This window comes from Convolutriloba macropyga, chromosome 7 (assembly GCF_964194025.1).
Source record: "Convolutriloba macropyga chromosome 7, txConMacr16.3, whole genome shotgun sequence".
Taxonomy (NCBI): Eukaryota; Metazoa; Xenacoelomorpha; order Acoela; family Convolutidae; genus Convolutriloba; species Convolutriloba macropyga.
In genome coordinates this window covers 20045136-20070245 of record NC_134474.1, presented here as the reverse complement: position 1 = coordinate 20070245, position 25110 = coordinate 20045136, and the positions used below count along the sequence as shown (strand labels likewise).

The 25110-nt window shown below is 33.3% G+C and overlaps 3 protein-coding genes across 3 annotated transcripts in view; 2 read left to right on the top strand and 1 right to left on the bottom strand.

Annotated features, from left to right (window-relative positions):
* The window catches only part of LOC142342683 (tubby-related protein 4-like), a 450983-nt gene that overhangs the window by 53396 nt on the left and 372477 nt on the right, over positions 1–25110 (top strand). The window lies entirely within an intron of this gene.
* Positions 1–25110, bottom strand: part of LOC142342684 (apoptosis-resistant E3 ubiquitin protein ligase 1-like) — a 330839-nt gene that overhangs the window by 157182 nt on the left and 148547 nt on the right. The window lies entirely within an intron of this gene.
* On the top strand, positions 624–23262 carry LOC142342150 (somatostatin receptor type 2-like). Its single transcript, XM_075393351.1, has 7 exons — positions 624–825; positions 10302–10508; positions 13277–13418; positions 16554–16730; positions 18907–19059; positions 21275–21444; positions 22995–23262. Exons 1-7 carry the CDS (start codon positions 790–792, stop codon positions 23136–23138), a joined length of 1029 nt encoding a protein of 342 aa, XP_075249466.1. The 5' UTR covers positions 624–789; the 3' UTR covers positions 23139–23262.

Here is a 25110-nt window from a genome sequence, read left to right as displayed (position 1 = left end):
TTTCCTCTTCGTGGAAAACATACTCAAACCGACTGAAATCATTCTTTAAATTGATCTCATATGTCTCATGAAATCAGAGCAATTGTTGTATCTGAAAATATCAATACATTGATCTCAAATTTGTTTTGAAGCTATAGCAACAGCTCACAAAAGTAAAATGGATTTGACCTATTGCAGTTCGATTCCAAAATGAGCAATTCTAAATATGTATAATTTCATCATAATTAGAGTGCTTCGAGCAATATCATTCCGAATGATGTCAACAGTCAATTGGCTGAAAAAATTATAACTTGAAACAACATCAAAAAGTTAATGAGTGATGAAGAAAAGACAAAAAAGCAGATGCAGTTAAATATTGAAATTTAATGACATCTGCTTTTTGTCTTCTCTTCTTCGCTCATTAACATTTTGATTATCTCTCAAGTTGTAATTGCTTCAAATAAGTGGCTCTTGACATCTTTTGAAATCCCTTCTCCGACACCATGGCGCTCACATGAAAGAAATTCACATTGAAGTCAAAAATAATTGAAACATGGGCGGCGAAAAACCTCCTTTCAGGCCGTTGGTGAGTTATTTATAGTATGATCGGCCGAAGCTTTCAACTGTTTATGTAACAGCTCTCTCGATTGCAGTAAACTAATGATATCAAAGAATTTCCATATCATTAGAGATATTCAATTATTTTTTTCTGACAGTAAAAGTTCATTGCTAAAATGAAGAATGAGCTGACATTTTGAAATTTTAACCCGTGAATATTGGTAGCCAACCGTGTAATATTTTTTATCGGTGATGGATCTGAACACAACTCTCGAGGTCTTATCAATTGTGAGAATTTTACATCGTTTCTTTCAATTCTTTTTTTTCGGTGTATATAATTTCGTCATAAACTAGTCCAGAGGGTTAACGTCCCGAGGAAAATACATTTTTTCGGATCATTTTTTGAAGAACGCTAAGGCTGCACATTTTGTACTCAAAGTTGGCTTCTAAAATTCGTTAAATTTTTACCTCTCGTTCCTCTCGCAGAAAGGGGAGAGGAACTATATGCTAACCAGGGTGTTCTTTTTAGTTCCTCTCGCAGAAAGGGGAGAGGAACTATATGCTAACCAGGGTTTTCTTTTTTGTCAGTTTGGGCCGATCGTTATAATTATGATTGGAGTTGCGAGTGGTATCATCAGAGAACCCGTCAGGCGTAGAAGAGATCCTTAATTCATTTTTTTTAATTTTGTCATTATCGACAAGTTATTGATATTTTGTTTTTTGTGAGCATCGCGTGATTTTCAACATTTTGCTTATTTTTTCTGCAAAATTTGTACAAGATAAAATGTGCTTAAGGGTGTTTTTCCATTCATTTTTTGAATTTATCTAAGGGTAGCAGAACTTTTTTTGGGATATAATTTCATTTCTATGCACTTTGTTTTAAAAAAATTATTTCCATAAAAACTGTCATTAAATCAGTCATTCTAGCTAAATCTGTTGATACTTCTTAAGACAACTCTCCTAAAATCTGCTCTCAAAGTCTTCATAGAGTAAAACTATGGCTAGTTGACCTCAACTATCTAGCAGCAAAACTATTTGGAACTTATTTAAAAGTTCTTCAAGAAATTTTTTGTTTCTTTTGGCATCATTTTGTTTCAATTTTAGATCTTATGAACAAAATATTTCTATTTGGAAATAGTAAAGTTTTTTAGCAGTTAGAAAGCAAAATTGAGTCACTTCATGGTCTCACTGGTTGGCTGCTATCCATAGGGTTTGGATGGTATTGGCCGCTGTCATTTTTGTTCCCACATCGTTGTGCGCGGGCCGAGGTTTCACCCCTAATCCACCCCTAATTAGCGGGGATTAGGGTGTAATGCGTATTACACTCCAATTTATAGGGGAGAAGAGGGCAGGAGTGTAATTTTTAAAAAATTACACTGCATTTACACTCTTTTCTCAACTCTTTTTACACTCTTTGCAAAGAGTGTAATTTAGGGTGAACTGTTTAAAAATTACACTCTTACACAATTACCAATATAACCAAATTGACACATCTGATCCTAATGTGAGTTGGTGCAATGGTTAATGCAGACAATTGAAGTAACACGTTCGAAAGGGGGAAGATGGGGGGTCAATCCTCATTACCTCCTTTCACCTTTATTTTTTAAACTTACACTCATATAATTACACTATTGCACCCTTAATTAAGCGCAGAAATAAGGGTGCAATTTTTTTATTTATACACTCTTTACACTCTATTCCCCGTTATTTTTGGGGAAATCCTCGTCCCGGGGGGCCACTAATTCGTTCTTAACATAATTCGTGATAATAAGACAACTGAAGTATAATAAATCAATTTGACTTCTATAAAACACCATCAGGGCTACAGTTGCCGCAGGCCGGTTTATAGTAAACGTGCCCACAATTTTGAACCCTTTTTGCCAAGTGGGAGTTCCACACAACCCGAAAAGAGAACTTCCATGTCATCACGTCTGATCGCGTTAACCTCCCGAGGGGTCAATTTTAATTTGGGACAAATGTTTCCAATTGTTATATGTACAAATGTTCCTCCTTGCGTGTAAGGCAGCGCGCAAAGCTCTACTCTCAATCCTGAGACCTACTCTCACTTTTTTGATTTTATGATTTAAATTTGATTATGATTTTAAATTTAAATCACGGCGGTTTGGTACAATAGCGAAGTACTAAGTTTTTTTTGAAGAGTGATTTTTTTCTGAAATTACTTTTTAAGTGAGCTAAGGAATTGAGTTTGCAAAACAATTTTGGTTTAACAGTGATTTTTTCATTGACTGCATTTTGTCTACTGCTCTTGTCTATTTCCTGTCAATAGTTTTTCTGGCGAATACTACAGATGCTCATAGAGTAATCTAATGGTTCATAGATGCCTTTGTTTGAATCGATTGAGGGTCAGCTAATGGATTCTGTGACTTTGACACGATGTGTTTTCAAAAAATATTTTTGATTTTTTTTTGTTCGGACTGTATGTTTTCCACATATTCATCCCATTTATTTTAGTTTTATTTATGACAAGTTGCGTTGTCGATGTGATGAGACATTTGAGACCCAATAGAATGTTTTAAATTAATTGTCTATCTTTTGATGAGTTGACACTGTGCTTGTATAAAATAATTCCAAAGCTTGGAGTTAATGGAAGCCTTTGAAAATTTCGTGTTTTTATTGGCTTATGGGCCATGACTTTTTTCGTAAATTTTGTGTAACTTAATGTGTGGCTTTTAGTTTTTAGTTGTTGTTATTTTGTAGTATTATCGATCAGTTTCATTACTGAAAAATCTTGTTAACTTTTTGAGAAAACATATGGACTTATGTCTTCAGTAGATAGAAAATGAGTGTAGTGATTTCAGTGAAATGTTTTTTTTCATAAATATTAATGAATCTTGTCAGTCAGTGTGGTAAGTTCGTTGTCCGTAAGATGACTTCTGCACTCACTGATTGAATGCAAACTCCGAATATAAAATTTAAATTAACTTAAATGGAAGTCAATGAAGCTGGATATATTAATACGGGATTGTTACTCGCAAGACCTCAGTATTTGGAATTTCGGATAAAAATGGGATTCATTTTGTGCTTGTGTCTTTTTGCCATTATTTATTACTTAGCAACATTAAAAACTTAATTATTAACAATGTTGTTTTTATGCTCAAGCAATTTTATTGATCTGATTTCTTTTTTTTTTAAAAAAAACAAAACATAAGTCTTATTTTTTGCCCATTAGAATTTAAAAAATCCCACAAATATTAACCTCTTCTGGTATACGCTTCTACAAAGCGTTGCAGTATTTTGAAACTTCCCCTCACTGCCTCTATTGGTAGATAATTAAAACCAGAATGTTGATATGCGGCGTCGTTTCATTATATGCAAAAGCATTTTATCGAGCCTCCATATTTTTTTTATCTTCAAAAATGTAAATTTAAAGTTATAACCACAACAGGAACGTTTGGTTAAATATTTACATTTTCAAAATCACCTCGTAAATATATGAATAGTTTGGTCTTTATACTTCAGTAGAAAAATTTCCTAAAGCCTCTTACTTGTCTATCTATTGGAACACGTTCATGCAGTTTGACCATTTCGCTGCTTAGTTTTTCCTTAAATTTGTTTTTAGTTTTCTCTTTTCGGATTTCAATTGGCAAATTATTCCATTTCCTAGAAAAATTTCTGATCAGTGACCTGTCACTCCATTTGGATTGGCACTTATTCTTTGGAAAAAACTGGACAGTTCTGCAGTTTTTGTTCAATTCGTACTTTTCAAGAATCCTGAAAGAGGAGTTTTTGGTTTCTCGACTACTCTGTTCATATTGTGAGAGGAAATCAAAAAATTTAAGAAGACAAACTTTTTTAATGAAAAGCTCTGCTGGTAAAATTTTGTCTTTCAGTAATAGATCTCTTGCACTGTCAAACTTTTTGCGCAGGTGGCAAACCTTTATTCCTCAATTTATTTGTTTATTAACTCTTTGAAGTGACATAACCGACAACGATTGAAAAAAAATTGCACTGAAATTGAGATGGGACAAAACAAGTGATTTAAAAAGAACGATTCTTGCTTTTAGTGGTAGAAAATGTCTTACTAAGTAAATTGACCTAATAGCATTTGCCATTTTTGTTAATGTTTTGTTCAGCTGAATGTCAAAATTTAGATTGTTATCAATCATTATACCTAGATAACGACAACTTGTTTTTGGCTCTATGAAAATTCCATTATAATGAAATTGTTCAATTTTTGATTCACCATTTTTTGAAAAAACCACAATTTCTGTTTTATCTCTGTTTAAAGTTAGCATATTTTGCCTCATATAACTGTCAGTACTTTCAAATACACTGTTAATTTCGCATAAGAGATTTTCATCGGATTTGGAATGACAAATAATGCATGTGTCATCTGCAAACTGTAAAACGTCCTCTCTTTTTTTCATTTTTTCAGGGAAGTCGTTGATATATATTAAAAAAATTAAAGGTCCGAGAACTGTTCCCTGAGGTACTCCGTGATTTATTGTCACCCAGTTCGAATATTCTATGCCGTTCTTTACGCATTGTTTTCTGTTAGACAAAAACGATTCTAGCATTGCAATTGATTCCGTACTAAATCCATATTTAGTAATTTTTTTGAGAAAAATTTTGTGAGATATTGAGTTAAAAGCTTTGGCTAAATCCAAGAATATACTAACGACGGTTTCGTTTTCTTCTAACAAACTATTCACTGATTCTGTCAACGATATTACTGTGTCATTCGAAGATTTTCTTTTCAGAAACCCAAACTGATTTTTATTGATTATTTCATACTTTTCAACATGTTCTAACATTTGTTGGAGCAAAAGTCTTTCAAAAATCTTCGCAAGAGTCGGTGTAACTGAAATTGGCCTGTAGTTTCCTGCTTCCAGTGGATCCCCTTTTTTGTAAATTGGAGTTACATATGCTTTTTTAAGTATGTCAGGAAAAATGTTTTTTGAAATACATTCGTTTATTGCAAACTGTAGATGTGTTCCAATAGACATTTTGCTACACTTGAAGGACCATGTAGTGAGTAATCCAGGACCCGCTGCTTTGTTTTGTGGTAATTGATCAATTACAGTAAACAGTTCTTTTCTCGTTATATGTCTGAAGGAAAACTCAGTTTTGTCAAAAGCAAAGTCCGGTAGCTCAATCTTTTCTGTCTCGCCTTCGTATAAACCTAATTTAGAAAAACAAATATTAATTGTGTCAGCGATTTCTTTTTTGTCTTTTAAGATATCTTGGTTGAACCGAATTCTAGAAATTTCGCCGTTTTTATCCTCGTGTTTTATTTTTGTTTTAATGAATTTCCACTGTTGTTTTGAATCGGGAAGACTTTCGAACAATTTCTGTGAATAATTGTGGCTCGCTCTTCTAAGTAGTCTGTTTGTATGGTTTCTTATTCTTTTGTATGAGTTATATGTGTCAACGTCTGCTGTTATCTTCCAAATATTGAAAAGCCTGTGCTTTTCGTTGATTAGATTCAGAATTTTTCTGGATAACCATTTCTTTTTTTTTTGATTTTGATGATGGCTCTCCTATTTTGATGGGAGCTATACTATTCAGAAAATTTTCAAACATAATTGAAAATTTTTCAAAAGTTGAGTTTGCATTGTTTTGTTGATACATGAAACTCCAATCCGCGGATGCAATTTTTTTGTTAAGATTAGCTCTAGTAAATTTGCTAGTATCCCGGTAAAAAAATTGCGTTTTGTTGTTTTCATAATCAATGTCCAGTGACGAAAAGAAAACTTGTGTAAAATGATCACTTCCAAATAATTGCTCGATAACAGTTGTATCAAAAATTTGATGTTTCGTTGTTAAACAGTGATCAATTAATGTTTCCTGATTTCCATTTGTCCAGGTTGGAGTATTTTTATTTACTATCTCAAGCCCATTGTTGGAAGCAAATTCTGTCAATAACTCTTTTTCTCTTTGATTGAAAAAATTGATGTTATAGTCTCCGAATAGTATTACATTATCAGTTATTGAATATGCGCCTGAAATTTCTGATGTCAACTCTTCTAGAAAAAATTCGCCCAAGTTTTTATTGGAACAATAAGAAACGTTAACTAGAAGTTTTTCCTTAAACGGTGCTTGTATTTCAAGCCATAGTGATTCAAAAAAACTTCTGTTAATAGAGTTGAGATCATTCCGTATTTTATGTTTGAACGTATTTGGTACCCATATCCCTACTCCACCACCTCTCGTTAACTGCGTCAATTTTGATCTACTTTGATGGACAAAGTGGTGATTGTTGCTTAAAAACCTCTACCGGGCAAGAAACAATTTCACGTCCCTGCCAGAACACTTTGAAAACAATTGACTGAGCTTATCATAAAAAGTAACAATTTTTCAAAGCAGTTGAGTAATATGGGCTGTTTATTCAGGTAAGACGCTCGGGTTTAATTCCAGAACACATTTAGGTTAAAATATCATACAGCTTTTACTGGAAAAGCGTAAACTCTAATCTAAATAGTTGAAAATGTAATTGAAAAACGAAATTGCGAGCAGCATGATTAGAACCGAGGCAATTGTTTTCTTTGAGCAGAGATTAAATTTTTCACACAAAAAAGCTGCTATAAGATGCAAGTTTTGCTGCAAATCATATAGTCATTGCATTTAGCCAACTAACGAATAACATGATCTGAAAAATTTGTTATAAGAAAAAAAGACTCATACTCAATCATTCTACAATTTTTTTGCTAACCTGAACTGTAATTCATTTCATTTTAGGTTTCGATTTAAGAGGCAGTATGTTGAAGTCCAAAAGGTTTATTTAGCAGTTCTTTGCTGTTGTGAATGGAATTTTTGAAAAGTCAAAATCAAATAAATGCCTTTTTTTCCACAAAATTTGTTAAGAGACAGTCAATCGGGGAAACCATTTGTACAAAAAGAAACCTTTAAGAATACGTTAGAGTTGAAGAGCAATTTTAAATCTTATGCAAAAATTAGTTAAGAGACCAAATAAAGCAGACAGTTATCATTTTTCGATGTATTGCTATCTAATTTCTTCTATTGCATTAGCACGTGAAAATTGAACTTTTAAACGAGCCAATATATTTGTATTCAAGAAAAAAGTCAGCTTTTTTGCTCTGTCACCGTTTTCAATTTAGACGCAGCCTCATTGATGTTGTCTCATTAACTTCCAATTTTGAAACTCAACGTTGTATGATGAAACGTAGCGAGCCTATTCAAAGAGCAACAGCTAAAAACAAAAGAGTTTTAAACTACTTAAGTCCGTCATCCCTGTGAAAAGCGTTCAATCTTTTACGGGAATTTACCCATTATAAAATTTTCAGCTAAAACAATGGTTTTTGTACTTTACTAAACCTCTGAAACTGTCAAGAAAATGAATTACAAAGCAAAAATATCACGCTGAAAACTTAAGTTGCGTGTTGTTCAGTTGGTGCAAACTGTTGCGCAACTTCGAAGTGAAGAGATTATAGTATCATAAATTATGCAAAACAAAAAATAGAGAAAATTGTGTCTTGATTATTTGTTATAATCTTTAATGTTTTTTGTCGAAGGCCAAAAGAACAGCCGGGAAAAGAAACCACTTGCAAATTATTCGACTCAGATGTGTATTTTACTGTAAATTTTACAATGAAAAAATATTTATGTTTATAACAGTAAAAGTTTTTTCAAAAAGTTTTTTTACAGATTAAACACAGAAATCTACTAGGGTGATCTAATGTTTCAAGGCCTGATCCCAGCAAATAGAGTGCTATTGAATTTGAAACTATGCCAAGACTGACTGGATGATAAGTGAAAAAAGTCTGGTCTTACATTACAATCAATTTACTTTTAAAGTCTTTTTGCTGCTCTTCGTTTTTCAATGATTCTGGTAAGCGATTCCAATCCTCGATTGCTGTACGAGTAAAGCAGTTTTTTAAATTATGACTTTTGAACTTACGTTCCAGAAAAGATTTTTTATTCGGCTTGATAGTACTATTGACCAAGTAGGAAGCGATTGACCCATTTTTGGAGAGAAAGCAAGGGGATGGCCCGATTGATTTTTCCAAAAGTTTTATAATCTTTTGGTTTCAATGAAAAATTGTATAGGTAAAATGTTATGCTTTAATCTGAGTTTTATGGTTGACTCAAGTTTCGACAGACAAAAAGAAGTTTTTAAGGCCCAGTTGATTTGTTTTTCTATTGACACTAAAAGATTTTTTGCAATCGATTGAATTACTACGGCAGAGTTATGAACGTGACTCAAAACAAGAGCATTCAAGATTATTTTTATGATGATCTTGGTAAAATTTGCGAATTGCCTATATGGTTGTTACTCCAAGCGCCATTTTTTTCAACAGAATTTTGACTTCGCTCTGGAATGTTGATCTATTGTCTATCTGAACACCCAAATATTTGATTTCTTGTTTTTCCTCAACGATAGTGCTGTCAATTTTTAGAAGTTCTCTCCGATTTTTTGTTACAATGTGGCTAAAAGCTATAAACTCAGCCTTTGAAGCGTTCGTACCCAGTTGATGTTCTCTGAAGTAACTGGTTTATTTCATAGCACATAATGAGAGCTGGTTTGGACTTTTTTCAATAGAATGGACATAGGTGAAAATAACTGTGTCATCTGCATATTCAATTAGCTCTGTTTTTTTGTTGTCTACTTGCTCATACATATCATTGATATACAGATTGAACAAAAGAAATCCTAAAACAGTGCCCTGAAGAACACCTCTTTCAACACTTAAACAGTCTGATAAAATATCATTTAATAGCACTGACTGACTTCCATCCGATAGAAAACTACTAATTAATTTCAGTGCAAATATATTTTGAAGCCCGGATCATCAAGCCTGATGCTTAGTATTTCGTGATTAATTGAGTCAAAAGCCTTGGATAGATCAAGCAACGCTGCTGTTACAAATTTGTTTTCATCTGTTTCTTTTTTGATGAACTGTGTTGCGTACATTATTGCATCTATTGTAGACTTTTTGAAACCATATTGATGTGTACCGAAAATGCGATTAAAATTCCAATAATCCTTGATTTGATTTCTCATAAGGTTTTCATTTAATTTAGGGAGACAGGGGGTAACTGATATTAGTCTATAATTATTCGGTTCTTCAAGGTCTTATTTTTTGAGAAGCGGTTTTATTTGAGCTTTTTTTAGGCATTTGGGAAAAAAAGATTCTTTTTTGCAGTTTTTCACAATGTAGCTTAGACGATGATTAACAATAGGACTCGCATCTTTAAGAGCCCATGCGGGAATAAGAGGTGGACCAAGAGATTTATTTTTACCAAGTCATTTTATTGTATCATTATTCTTCTTCGGTAATAAATCTAAACAAAATTTTTTCCAAGTGTAGCGTTTTTGCTTTGAACTAGGTTTCTTAACTACACAAGCTCTCCACTGTTCACGTTAAGACCACAATGATCAATGCAATGCTTTTTAAATTATAATGACCTCAATATAATTCTATGACATCAATATAATCATAATGAAGGAACACTGCACTTAAAGAAGTATAAAATTTTCTGGAGATGCAATGTTTTAGAACTGAATTAGGTTTTTAATCTTGAAATGTACCGCGACTCAGGTCCGGGTAAGAAAACTGTTAATTAAACATGTATAATAAAATTTGCATCAGCACTATTCAGGTCTCCAATGAGGCTTAAATTATTTTGAGATAATTTATTTGAGACCTTTCAAGCCCGAAAATTGCAGCGCTTAGAGCTCTGATAGAGCAGCGTTTCTAAACTGACATTTTCTCAATTTTAGCATGCCACCTTCTATCAATTGTTTCGTTTATTTTTTCAATCTAACTTTTACGTCTTCAAAGGGTCTCAACGAAACGATCGGAGGAGAACCCGGTGGTCCATCAGGTCCTAGAGGTCCAGGTCAACTGAGGTTCCAGGATCTAGTAAAGGTTATCCGATGGATCATCTTCGTGGTGTGTTCCATGGGATTGTTCGGGAACCTTCTGACATTCTTGGCATCATCAAAAATTGTGGAAAATGGAGAATCTAGTGGGACCGTGTTTATGAAGGTAGTGGAATTTTTGACAACTTCAGATTATTTCTTCTTCTGCCTCTTCTTTAGTGAAAAAAAAATTTTTGTAGGAATTGAAACAAATCCTCCTGGATTGTCTCCTGCGTTTCACAGTTTGTAATTCGCACACGCTACGAAGACAAGGGACGATTTTTTTTGCTCTTAAGCATAAGATAGAGCCGACTTATTTTAACTCGCTTAAATTGAAACATTTATGCTTTTATTGTCGTCTGAAATGGTCTAATATAAAATATAAAGAAAGAACAACTTTGTGATTTGAGCTGTCACAAAACGTTGTGCGTGTTTTTAGGGCAATGAAGCACAAATAATATCCGCCTCAATTATGCCAATCTAGCTAGATGAGCGCGTTTTTGTTCAATATTAGAATGCAACACTCCGAGCCCTGTGCATTAAAAAGGAAGATCCAACACAGGCTAAAAACAGTCCCGCCCGCAATTTAAAATGCCGAAAGTCTGCAGTGCCCGAAGTTAAAATACCAAAGATTCCTTATAAATATCCAGAAATTGACTTCCAGGAACTTCTTTCAGTTTAATACGTGCAAGCTGAGACTCTGCAGAATTCACTTCGAAATTCTAGATAAACATCTCGAACCGCTTAGCGTTTTTGTTTAACGCCTGAAGTTCTAAATGACTTCATAAGCAGAGATATTAACTTAATGTTTCCCGGGTCGAGGTGTCACCGCTGGAAATCGCTAAGAGATGTAAGATTTGCGAGGAATATGAGTAAAAAAGTAAGATTTTCGTTCAATGCGATGAATGCGGTGGAAAAAACTTTTAAGCGGTCAAAAGTTTTTTTTCACCGCTTAAGCGGTGAAAGAAAATTTTTCACCGCTACCAGTTGAATGCAGTGAAAAAAAATTTAATCGGTACCAGCAGGATGCGGTGAAAAAAATTTTTTCACCGCTAAAATCGCAAGTCTTTCAAATATTCACCGCGCTAATTTTAACGCTTATCTTATATTCACAGGAAATATCATTGAACTAAGTGACAGATGGCGCAGTGGAATAAAAAGTTGTTGACATGCAGAAGGTGAGCTGGTCGAAACCGTGTAAGATAGTTTCTTTTTTGTAAGAAATCGGGTGAATGCGGTAAAAAAAAATTTCACCACTAAAAACGGCAAAAATTCACCGCATTCAACGATAAGAGATGCGGGTGCTTTGCGTTTGAAAAAGTTTTTTATCACCGCTATTCACCGCTAATCTTACATTATTTTTTGACCAAACCTCGACCCGGGTTTCAAGAAGAAACATGGAGAAGTTCATTCTTCATTCCACAAGAGCTACACACGTCTTCATGTAGTTTTTAAAATTGAGAGAACACACGGGACATCAAACCATGGCCTAAAATTTGTTCTTATATCGTTATTGAACAATACTTTTTAAAATCTAGTGATAAACATTGAAAAAATACACATTTTCCGTCAATATTTTGAGGACAATATTTTCAAATTAAATGGAAAATGGAGCAGTGTAAATGAGGCAGAACGTGCAAAGGCAAACTGGTTTGGAATCTACTCATCCCAACACCCTCCCCCCCTCCCTCCCTCCCCCCCCCCCCCCCCCGCAGCTTAGTGGGCATAGAACTTTTACACCCCGCAGGCGCAGGTGCCATACTTTACTTAGTAACCTTTAACTTTATTATTAACCTATTTAACTTTATTATAGCTACTTGACAATTTTTCTGGCAAAGTACTAAAGTGCTATATTAACTTGTTAAACTGATATAAAGAAATTCTAAACAATTAAGCGATGTCCACAGTTATGTTTTAAAAACTTTTAAAATCGCTTTAAGTTGGAAATATTTATACCCAAAATGTGTAAAATTAAAAAGTTGTGATGATCTAGTAATACCCAAGTGTCCAGAAATTAAGTTCAAACGTTTCAACTTTAATAGTTCAATGATAAGAACAATGCCAAGCTGTCTTTGTTAGCTACTAAATTAAATAATTAAATTGCTGTCGTTTTCTTTTAATTCAGAATCTAAGAAGCAAACTAAAAATTTTTTTGAAATATTTTTCCACTTTTTCATCATGAAAACAGTCATCAATATTGATCTCAGAGCTTGACATAGTTTTGTAGATAGGATACGCAAAACGCTCAACACTAGATTTTGGAAAAGTACAAATTTATCCCTAAAACAATAGCAACAGATATTTTGAATTTGAAAAGAAAGGACGAAACATAAAAAGGTTTATGATGCTTCGGTAAGCTGGGATATCTTTGCGCTGTGATAAGAGACAGATCACAGAAACCAAGTTACTTCAGATTTACAACGCTTTGATTGCCAAGGCCAATATTCAATCTTATACGCCATTTTTTAGTCACTTTAAAAACTATCGTAAAAAAATTTATCTTAAAAAACACTATAATAACTTCTGGTAGTTTTGGATTTTAAAACACAAATATGATACATATACGATTCAGTTAAATTTATTGGAAAACAGAAACCCCCAAAATTGTTCACGAAGGCAAGCATTTGTGAAGCTTTCAAAATTTAAGAATTCAACCCTTTTGCCACAATATTATGTAAGAAATTTGTGGCGAAAATCCTGCGGTAACAAGAGTGCGGTAAATATAAAACACAGTAAAAATGGAAGTCGTTTTTTAAATTTTCCTTTACGCACAGTTTCTTGGCTGCATTTAAAAATGATATACAACAGTTTCCGAAGTCAAAAACTTTTTCAACTCTAAATGAGAAATTGAAATTTTGTGGATAATTTCCAAATTTTGAATTTCATTTTTTTCAGTGCCTGGCAGTAGCTGACAATCTTGCGTGCATTCGGGTGCTTTTGAACACGTGTATGCCTCTATTTGGATTGAACTTGAGAGGACTCAACCTACCAGTGTGCAAGACTCTTGCCTACTACTCTGGTTGTACAATGATCATATGTAAGTTTTCTGTTCGAATGGATTGAATTAATACCAAAAAGTGTTCAATTTTTTGTCTTTGCCGTTCAAAACCGAAATTTTGAATAAATAAAGGAACTAATTTTACATGCACATCAAAGCCTTTTTGGGGCTCCGTTTCGATTAATTGATTTAAAAATCAACGATTTTTCCACAACGGAAGTTATCTTCCCTGGTCCTGGATTTTCGAATAAAACCGTAATCAATGAGCGGAATAATCAGGAAAAAACCAGGTGCATATTTTCCTGAAAAACTTTGTAAGTTTTCACTTTTTTCTTTTCTTCCATTTTTTCTCACATGTTCTTGAGATTTCTAAGCGCTAATAAGTATTAAAATGATCTAATTTTTTCTCAGTGTGAAATGCGGGAATTTCAAATTTCTCTGTGGGAGTTGTGGGAAAAAGAAACTAGTTGCGGGTAAAACGTCAAGACGTCCTAATGGGATCTGCATTAAATTCAGAGATAAAATATGGACAAAAGGCAAACTTCCCCTAATTCTTCGGGAAATTCGAAAGACGCAGGGAAAGATGGGCTGACGAGCAAATAGAGTTAGAGGTCCAGAAAACCCAGAAACGCACAAAAAAACACGGAAACATTACGATTGTTGTGCTCTATGAAAGAAAATTTTCGGAAGTCTGCCAAATTTTTTATAATAGATCACAACTATTTGCAGTCTGCCAGTGCATTTTTTGTTTGTTCCAGATCCTGAAAGTAAAAAACAATGCATTGAAGGAGTACAAATACTAGATATCTAAGTAATCAATAATAGGAAAAAAACAAATTCTGTTTTTGAACAATCAAATTGTGACATATCATTATGGTTTAAAATAACCAGAAAACCCAGAAACGCACAAAAAAGCACGGAAACATTACGATTATTGCGCTCTATTACGTAAAGTTTGGGAAGCCCTCAAATTTTTTGTAATAGAACACAACTATTTGCAGTCTGCCGGTGCAATTTTTGTTTGTTCCAGATCCTGAAAGTAAAAAAAATGCATTGAAGGAGTACAAATACTAGATATCTAAGTAATCAATGATAGGAAAAGAAGAAATTCTGTTTTTGAACAATCAAATTGTGACACATCATCATGATGTAAAACAAAGAAGAAGTTTTAATTTTAATCCAACACTCCTCATATATTTGGCGGATAAAAACATTATTCCAGCTCCAAATTTTTCAGCTAATTATGGCCGATGATTATTTTTTGATGAGAGTTAAATAAACAACCTAAGACTGAGAAAAACTTGAATAACGTAAGTCATCTTTGAGAATCTTTTTCAGGTTTTTCATTTTTCGAGAAACAAGGCTTAAAATAAATGAAGCCAGTTCTAACAAAACTTTTCTGAGAAAAAATGATAATGAGAAAAATTTTATTAGCAGTCTAAATATGACAAACTTTGAAATAAAAGAACAAGAATTGTTGCCTTTCATACATTTACTTTTGAAAAAAATATTTATTAGTTTGTTTTTCTTTTCTATTTAAAACGCATCTTCGGTTGCCATTGCCTTAGAGTGTTGAAGTTTATCTCAAAAGAAATTGTCTTTTGATGTTTTCCTTCAATTTGTTTAACTAAGCAGGAAAGTGAGTTGAAAACGTTTTTTATGGCAATTTTATGATATTGATGACAAAGCACGGCAAAAATTCTCCTGGGAAAAAATCTTTGTATTCTAATTGCCCAGGGTACTTGGAAGGCCGTTGAGAGAAAATGTGTATTATAAGGGCTAATAAAGAGTAATTTTTTCAAAAATTTTAGCATCATGTTCTATTTAACCGTCGCAATAATACAAATTGAACTTTTGTTGTGTTCAATGTGTTTTTTTTTCAAAACCAATTTGCCCCATTTGTCTGAAGAATCGAACTATGGTTTGATTTCATCACTCAAACAAACATTTTTCATCGAAGTAATTGAAGAAGAGAAAATGAGACGCCATAAAATTGTTATGATTTATATGAATTATTTACGTTTTTGAGGTACCAAACAATTTTCTAAAATCTGAACAGTTTAGATAAGAATTGAGTAAATATTTGAACAAAACGAAAAAAAAAATGTCGCACAAAAAACTTCGGTAAACAGAAAAACTTTTTTTCTCTGAGAGCGAAAAAAAACTTTTTTCTCTCAAAGCGTAGTTTTGCAAATTTGTTTTACCTATTTGTCTCAACTCCTCTATTTGTAAATCTGATTAACTAGAAAATTTCACCCCTTGTCAAAAGCTGTCAAACTTAACATACTTTAGAAAAAATGTTAGGTGAACGTTTGTAACTTTGTAAACGTTTCCATTATACTGTCTACTTTTTTCTACAAAAAACAAAGAGTGTATTTTGATGCAGAGAGCTCTTTCGAAGTGATTTTACATTATACAGACATCAGAAAAATTGCTGCCTAAAAATTTGGAGACTTAAAAAAACCGCGATTTTGAAAAAAATGTTACCAGAAAATGGCACATAAATTGCCCAAAAATAAGTTACTTCAACCTTTCCAAAAAGAACCGCAGTCCTTTTTGTTAACGAGAGTTTGCCCGTGCAGCTTGCTTATGTAGCTGAGACATAGTGTTGTTCAAATAGCTAACTGAGGGTTTCAGCCTGAAAATATTTTATGCTTCCAGAGTTATACATTTTAAAAAATATTTAAAGAGTTGGGACAAAATTTTCCAATGTCTGTGTTTAAGTTTTGGGTTGAAATCATGAATGTACATACATTTTCAATATATTTTTTTAAAAATTCAAAAATAGGAAAAAAAGATTGATCAGAAAATAAGAGCGCACAGAATACGCTCATTCCCCTCAAAATATTTTTTGCTGCTATTGAAGTTTTATTGAGAAAATTTGGTAATGTGAATAGTAATAGGAATCATTGTGGGTAGTGTATCCAGCAAAAATAAATGTTGACTAATTAGTACAAATATTTAATGAAATCTTTCGAAAAAGGATCCTTTGCAATAAAACATAACAGCTTCTTGCAAGATTCCAACTATATTTTTGGTTAATTGATTACTAGGTGAAATTGAAGATTTAAGAGAAGGTCACGAGCACCAGAGACACTAATTGTATATAGTTTTTAAAGATAATAATTATATTAGGTATTGTGCAGTTGATGAGAGGTTATAATGAATTTTTAGCGAACTTTTGCCTGGCTGGACTATCTTTCGATCGTTTACTGGCCGTGTGGGTTCCAGTCAAATACTACCAGAAATCGAAGCCCAAGTACGCTTTGGGTGCCTGCATAGCAGTTGTTGTGGCCACTTGCATTTTCTGCATTCCAATGATATTCCGATTTGGACTTTCTCCTCCAAGAGGCCGCTGTTCTATCATATTGGTCGTCAGAAAAAAATATAAAATTACCTTAAGATCTAAACTTTGTAGAATACATGCACTGCCGAAATAGTATGGTCTCAAAAGTAACGGTTTCTTTCTTGATTTTTTGCTTATAAATTTAGGGGTGGGTGCAATGTTTCCATCCTTGTTTTTATGTAATTTCAGAAAAAGAGGGAATAGGACACAACATTTTTAATGGTTTGCTAACATAAATAGTCTTTTATTCCCAGAAAACTACCTCTTCAAAATATGCTACAAAAATTTTTTAAAAATTCGTAGCATTGGTGGTTGATTTCTAATAGCTCTAAAAGACAAAGTTTACAGCAATTATTTGGTTCCACTTGATCATATCTGCAATTTTTTAGCCCATGGTTTTTTATCTGTCCAATTTTACTTTTCGAACGAGTTTCTCATGCATGTTTCCATATTTGTGAGAGAAATTGATCTTACTCGGTATTCAATTAACAAAGCTCTTAAACATTATTTGAGGCCCCCATTGTGAATTTCTGCCGTTTGAGTTGAAGCAAGTTAAGGCATGCACCATGTGTGTTGTTTAAAGACAAACCAAACAATGATAACGTCATCATTACATCAAGAACAATCATAAAAAAGATTACATCATTTTTCCTTGTTTTGATTGAAAGTAATTACCTAATTTTGATACTAATTTTATAGCAACCTAAGGTTGAACACGTCTTTAAATTATGGTCTATTTCTTCGATTATGCAAAATACCATTTTGTATTGCGGAAACGTCGCATTATTTTTTTCATCCAAAGTAAAGAAAATAATAAAGGGAGAAAAAAAACATTTGAAAATCAAAAATAATACGAAGACCAGTACACTTTATAGAATGCAGAGCCAACCACGGAAAAAAAAGACAAGTCGAAATAAAAGCAAAACAAACATCAATATTGAACAATTCGCTTGATGTTACTCGAAAAACAACATTCTGTTACTTGCTACAAATTTCGACACATTTTTCAGTTTTCCAGGCCAAAAGTCGAAACACTCAATAAGTCAAAGTACCCAAAATATATCTAATATTTTATTCTAAAGAGTAAGAGATTAATTTAACAGAACGATTATTTAGCATTTAATTTAGCCATTGCATTCGGGCATGCCTCGTGGGCCATGACCATGCCTCAGTTGCTTGAGGGATTTAATATGAAGCTATCACAACCGGACATAACAATCAAGTATTTGCTTAAATATGACAAAAAATGCTTGTAATATCGAGTGCTAAATTGTAATCGGGTTAATGAATGGAAAGATTAAAAGGAATATTTTGGGCAAAATGGCACGTTTGGTATTTTGGCAATGGGTATTTTTTCATGTAGCCAACAATAATGATCGGGGATGGGAAAATTGAGGTTTGATTATGTGTCGATTTTGTTATGTGTTTTTACGATTCACGTTTTTAGCTCAGATTTGTAAGCGTGTGCGGAAACTAGATACACTAACCAAGTTTCATTTAAACTTGCTTCAAAATTTCCCCTTTCCCACGTATACAGAAATAATTACCGAAATAAAAGGAAGCCCAAATGGTGATTAATTTCAAATATGAATGATTGAAATTGGAAATACCACTGATAACAAGAACAATTAGGTATTAGAATTTCGTCTCAAATATTTATTTAAAAAATTCGGGAAATAAAGTTTTAGGCCAATTACATGCTCATAATAGTTTTGTTTTAACAAACATAAACTTTATTCAAATTTTGGTTTTCGGCGCTTGGCCATTTAATGTCATCAATTCGACTTCGCCTCGGAGTTTGATCATTTCTTCATGTTGATAACAACGGTATAATGTTCATTAAGTATAAGTTTCGAGATTCAGTTTGAAAAGTCTTCTGGCAAGAAGTACGGTTTGTCGAAAACCACGTAACGATTCCAAATGTAAATTGAGGCGCCAAAGTTTTGAAGTGACATCTGCGGTCACGAAAATTTGCACGAATTGTTTGAAAATGCCGAAAGCTTGCGAAAGTTAACTGCTTGCTCTGATTATAGAGAACTCTGGCATTTTAACTAGAGGTTCATTAAAACAGAAGTTCATGAGTGAGTTTTTTTCTCAAGCAGCCTCAATTGCTAGCGAGAAAACTAAAAAACAGATTAACATAAAACTAGCGTTTCTAAAGTCAGAAGATCGGCCTTGAAGGCCTGTGTGACTTCGACTCTTCGACTCTCCTTGCTGAGATCTATGTGCAATCGAACATCCTCGGATTCATGTTCCTCATTCCAATTGCTCTGGTCGGGGGATCGAGTGTGGCCATTGTATTCAAACTGAAGCAGACATCTAAGACATCTGCAGGAACTGTTTTCTCCACCTTTCTTTGAACTATCCTAGTCGAACTCCGACGCTTTATCTTGCATGATCTTTCCAAGATTCTTGCAGATGACGCTTATCTTACAAGATTCTAACAAGATCTTGCAAGATAGCCGTCGGTAATAGAATAGTATATAATTATCCAAACTGCCCCTCCCCTGACCGAAAGAAGTGCCCAGGTGCCGGTTCGAGTGTTTGGTTGTTGATTTTGAACTCTCCATTAGAAGAGTTCCAAAAGTTACCTCAGGACTAAATTCACCACTACATCACCACGATCTTTTGATGAGCTGTTTGCGTTTTTCATATCTTTACACGTAATGCTGCGCGGAATAAAAGTACTTTACCGAGTCTAGTCAATCAAAAATTTTGTTGCAAAATACGCATTCAAATAAGCTATGGATTGGATCCTTGAATAAAAATAAAAACAATTTGAGTAAAAAGAGTTAAAAACAATTGCTGTTGAAGAAAACAATACGTTGAAAGTCCAGATGGCTGATTTAACATCTCGTTTGCAATTTCAAGCTATCTTTGGTGACTGTAAGCAACTTATAGGGATTGCGCATTTAGTCATGCGTAGAAGATTTTTGTTTATTTCTTGAAAGCAAAAAAAAAATATATCTGACAAAAAATTTAGGAAACAGTTCTAAATGTATATATATTTAGAAAATTAATTTAACACACACACACGCACACACAAACACAGACACGCACACACACACACACACACACACATATATATATATATATATATATATATATATATATATATATATAAATGTATGTAGAGAGAGAGAGAGAGAGAGAGAGAGAGAGAGAGAGAGAGAGAGAGAGAGAGAGCGAGAGAGAGAGAGAGAGAGAGACGGAGGGAAATTCAGAGTTTTCAAATTTTCAAATCAATGTTCAAAAACAATATTTTTGTGTTGTTGAAAATAATTATCATTTTGGATATTGTATCATGTGCAAAAATAACTAAGAAAAGTTAACAAAACCCAATAAAAATAGGAAAATGCACTACTGATTTTAAAAACTTCAGTTAAAAATTATCTAAACTATAGCGAAAAATTAGTTTACAGTTTTCTGAAGCAAACTGCTAAAACCTTAAGAATTATGGAAAATCATTTTCTCTTTTGTTGTTCGTAGTTATTATTCATTAAACGGAGAACATTTCAAGTTTTTGTAAGTTTCAATAGCCTACAATATAACAATCAGTTTACAGAAAAAGTATTCCCAATAGAATGAAACTAGATATATAACTTTCAATTACATTTTCATGTTAGTGACATGTATTGGGTAGAACCAACATAAATTTTACTAATGCAAACTTCAGAATTGTTAGGTTTTTGTTTCAGAAAGAGATAAACACCTGAGTTGCAAATTTAACTTTCCATTTTTCGAAATTCAGTTTTGAGGTTACTCAGAGAATTGAGTTTTCTTGAATTTTGGTTATATTGAACAGACCTTAGTTTTTGAGCATGAACACTTTTAGAAAAATCAAATCCAGTTTAGTACAGTAAATGCATAATTTTTTAGCGAAACTTTTTTAGCAAGCTAGTTCTTCAAAATTAGTTTTGAAACGATTGGTTTACTTTTTAAGTCCATTTCTACAAACCTTTATAACTTTTGAGCAAAACTTTTCAAAACTTCCTTGCACTAGGCACTTTTTGTCGCCCATTGTTTTTCCATTTATACAGTGGGTGCTCTAAATTCTTAGCCTCGCAGCTTGACATAAAATGCCTTAAAATCTCAAACAGACTGATTTTTCCGATTTTTATGGAATCTGCTCATAAAATTATATTTTACTAAAAATGAACTGAAGTTAACCAAAGGTCTATTCTCTGTCAAAAGGGATCTCTTTTTGGAAAAACAAAAAACAAATTTGAATGATTTTTTTGTTTGTACACTAACTACAGATCAAATTTAGAGCTGCAAAATTCTGTGGAAAGCTAGATTTTATAGCAAGAGTTATTGCAAGCTTGGTATGTTGATTGGTTGGTAGAATAAGTTTTTGATCTCTTCATTTTTGGCGGTATCGATGACTACCATTGTGTCATTCACATCGTAAAATTTGAGTATCAAGCGGCAAACAAAAACCTCAAAAATTCCTGACTTTGCAAAAATTGGCATTTTGACAAGTATTTGAAAAAAGTAGGCGGGCAAAAGTTTCCTGGTTGATTGGGAAACAGTTCCGTATGATATGTAGCTGCGGCCAATACTTCTAGCAGAAAGAAAGAGCGCGAAATCACTCTGTCTCTGGTATTGTTGGCTGCTTTCTTCACTGTCAACATGCTGCTCGGATCTATCTCTCTCATTTTGACTACTGGACGATACGTTACTGACTTCTCGACAGAGTTCTTGCTAAAGATATCAAAGGTTAGTATTCGATATTCCCAAACATCTGTGAACAGTTGACAAACAGTGTGTCGACTCGATGAAACAAAACTACTCTCCCAACGGTTCCTAAAATCTTATCGTACAACGTTTGACAAGTTTGATATTTTGTTATGTAATATCTGATAAGTTTGAACTGTTTTTGTGTAAGAGCTTGCAAAAATGTTCCATCGTTCACTTGACCATTACGTGTCTTACAAAGACGTAGCCAGGCAGTGCATAATCTTCTAAGCGCTGGTAGTGCAACTTGGCCACAAATTTGTCGAACCTTACACGATGGGAATTCAAGAATCACTGGTGTTGCAGCGAAGTAATATTGATTTTCTTATCACCAACTCATTTTTTTTGAATAAAATTCAACATTAAAAGGATTCAATGTGATCTAATTTCTATTGTGAAAATGATTTTATTTTGATACCACTCGAAAAATTATTTGTTTCGACATTTCAAAAACAGAAAATGATCTGTTCAGTAAAACAATAGTAAAAATAATATTTTGCCAACTGTTTCGCATAATCTGAATCTTTCCTATTTTTTGTCTGGACCATGTGCCTGTTTCAAAACAAATTTTTAATTATGAATTTAATTCATGAAAAGCACTTTTCCCGTTGCCCCCACCAGTATATTGGGTGCATTTTTTGGCACACCCCAAAATGCATTTGCTATATTGCTATCCGAGTTGGACACCTTTAACAATCTTAATAATTATGATGCTTATAGGGTTTATGGCACAAGAGATATAAGGTTTATGGAATTTTAGAGAAAATTTCTAAGATCATAAATGGTTCTTAAACACAAAAGCATCGTAGAAAATATAGCAGGAACATAAAAACTGTCAAAACACTTTTTTGGGCTTAAAATAACAAAAATGAAAATTTCGCTTCTTAGCAGTCATATATAGAAAATTTACGTGTACAGATTTTCACTATTTTCTAAATAATGTAGTGAGACACCTCAGAATCTATTTTTGTCTCAGGCAAGCGGGGAAGTTTTCTGAAAAATAATAAATTCAGAGAAACTCCTTTTTTGTTTTAAATAAGCTCAATCCCAACCACATAATTGCGTCTGCACAGATTAGTTTTTCTGATTTATATAGAACATGATTGTGTACCAGTATTAAATGGCCAATAGCAAAAAGCTAAACTTAAAGAAAAATTTTTGCACTTTACATCACAATATAGCAGTTCTTGTAAACTCTTGGCCTTGAGGAAAACTAATTCTTGTAAGAGCTGTTTAGCTTTCCATTTGTACTGCAATTGAAGCACCAAGTATAAAGAAAAACTTTATAAAGAAGAGAATTTGGATTTTTGATTCTCATTTTTGTCTTACTAACCATGAGAAGGTCATATATTATTCTTACTCATTGCAAGATAATACTAAGAGATTTTGTATTTGAAACCATTAATGTTCACTGTATGATTTCCAAGAATGTTTATCCCGAGTAATGCTACTAGAGCGCCGTAACGTACTAGAAGAGCAAGTCAAATCATCCATTCGACCTATACTGGTGCATATTCCTATTTATCGTTTAGGAATTGCCAGTGGCTCTGAACAATGCAATGAACTTCTTTCTCTACTTCCTGGCCAGTGAGTCGTTCAGAATTGGAGTGTTTGCTACATTCGGGGTCAAAAGGGAGCCCGCTAGCTCTAAGAAAGGCAAACCAGCCGCCAAATGAGAAACATCAAAGTTTAAATTTCAATGCTATTTACGAATGATGAATTTCCACAATTTAATTTAACATGCTTCCCTTTTTTCAACCCAACTTTGAAACTCTTTCCTAAATTAAATTTTGAAACTGTTTTCCTTTTCCAATTTCAGAAGTTCGAATCCGCAGAACATTTGTGTAATTTGATCACATAGTAATTTGTTAATGCGAATAATGCTACCATTTATAGGTAGCTAACGAGATAGAGAAGATTTTTCAAAATCACTCATTATGAAACAATTTAAATGACCTCAAAATTAAACGTTCAGCGCATGAAGTGCGCTCATAATTACACAATGGTCCAGAATTCCGCTCTATTAATCTAGTTATGCTCATTTTGAACAGCGTGATTGTTTTGCATTAGGATAATTTGAACAGATTAAATTTAATCAACAATCACGTATAACGATGATCAGGCTAGATTAAACGCCCACGGGGTTGTGTTATGCTTGAAACTACTGGCAAAATGACTCAATGAAAAGCTCCGAAAGCCAGCTCAGATCTGACCAATTCTGGCTTTAAACAAGTTAATAAGTTCTAGTTATAATTGAAAAAGAGCTGTTCAGATTCTGATCTTGATGGATTTTGAGTTCGCCAAAATCTGAGTGTGAGGCTGATCATACTAAAAAGGAAGAGCACGTTTGTAAATTTTTCACTTTTTCTTTTCAATTAATCAAAATTGATGGTTTTGATCCCGGGATTATTTTGTCTACAATTATCTAAACACAAATTACTCAGAAGCAGTGTCTCAAACCCTGACAAATGAAAAATCCGGAGTCGATATTATTTCCGAGAAAAGACTTTTCTGTTGACAACAACAACAATTACAGCACATGAAAGTAATATTACAGTTTGCTGAATTGCACGGACGTGACATAAAGTAACATATAGTTGGAAGTACTTTTCCTGCAACTTATTTGCAAATAAGTTAATTTTATTTTCGCAAAAGATAAGATATGACGAAATTTTTAATCTCATTAAACTGAGTCAACAAATTACCAGCCGTGAATTATGATTGATGTGACCCGCTCAAACCAGTTACTTAAACACAAAACGTATACGCATTGCTATTATTGATGTTAATTTTATCCAAAAACTGCAGATAATCTGACTATAAAGCACTGAGCGTACAGAAATATTTGTTGGACTTCGCTAATGCTTTTTGGCGCGAGACTTAAAATAACGTCATTATTAAGCTGAATGTCTCGCTTTTTTGCTTGTTTCTGAAGCTAGGAATACGTTTTTTGTTGACGTTATAAGGCCCTTCATTTTCTCCGTCAGTTTTGAAACTTCAAACCGCCTCGCTAGAAATCCGATATTTGGCAGATAAAAAATTGCGTATAAAAATACTTCACTGCTTTCAACACCGTAATACTTTTTTGCAGGTAAGAGAAATTTTTGACTCTGTTTCGTTATGGATTTTAACAAAATAGAAACATTAATTTCTCAAAATGAGAGAATAAAAAAATGATACTTTTCAATAGAATTTAGAGATTTACAGGAGAGATGTGATTATTAGATCAAGATGGTGATATGATATTGGGTATGAAAAAAGACTCAAAAATCAGCTGAATATATACCCATTATTAGTGCGAGAAAGTCAAGATACAAACTAATCTCAGCACCGTGGTTTACAGTGGGGGTCGCCAGGGTTACCTAATTTGGTTTGCTTCTTCAAGTTTCCAGGCACGAAATCAGTCCCAAGTGATACCATAAATAGTATGCATTTACACTTTTCAAAGAATTCGTTCTTGTTTCCGGTGGTATCATAATCAATCAATACGTGCTGCGAATAATTGACATCAATTAATCTCACTCTAGTAGTAGTTTTCTAGATTTACCAGTTTAAACCGTTTCTAAGCACCACTAATTGACCATTCATTTATATAAATTTTAGGACTAGAATCAAATTCGATCATGTCTTTGTAATCTAGTAAGTTAA

Excerpts from the sequence above, each read along its gene's own strand:
- LOC142342150 (XM_075393351.1), top strand. The coding sequence starts at position 790 with ATGGATCTGAACACAACTCTCGAGGTCTTATCAATT. Across the intron at positions 16,731-18,906 it reads TGGACTTTCTCCTCCAAGAG|GCCTGTGTGACTTCGACTCT; the intron begins GCCGCTGTTCTA and ends TCGGCCTTGAAG. Across the intron at positions 19,060-21,274 it reads GACATCTAAGACATCTGCAG|CTGCGGCCAATACTTCTAGC; the intron begins GAACTGTTTTCT and ends TATGATATGTAG.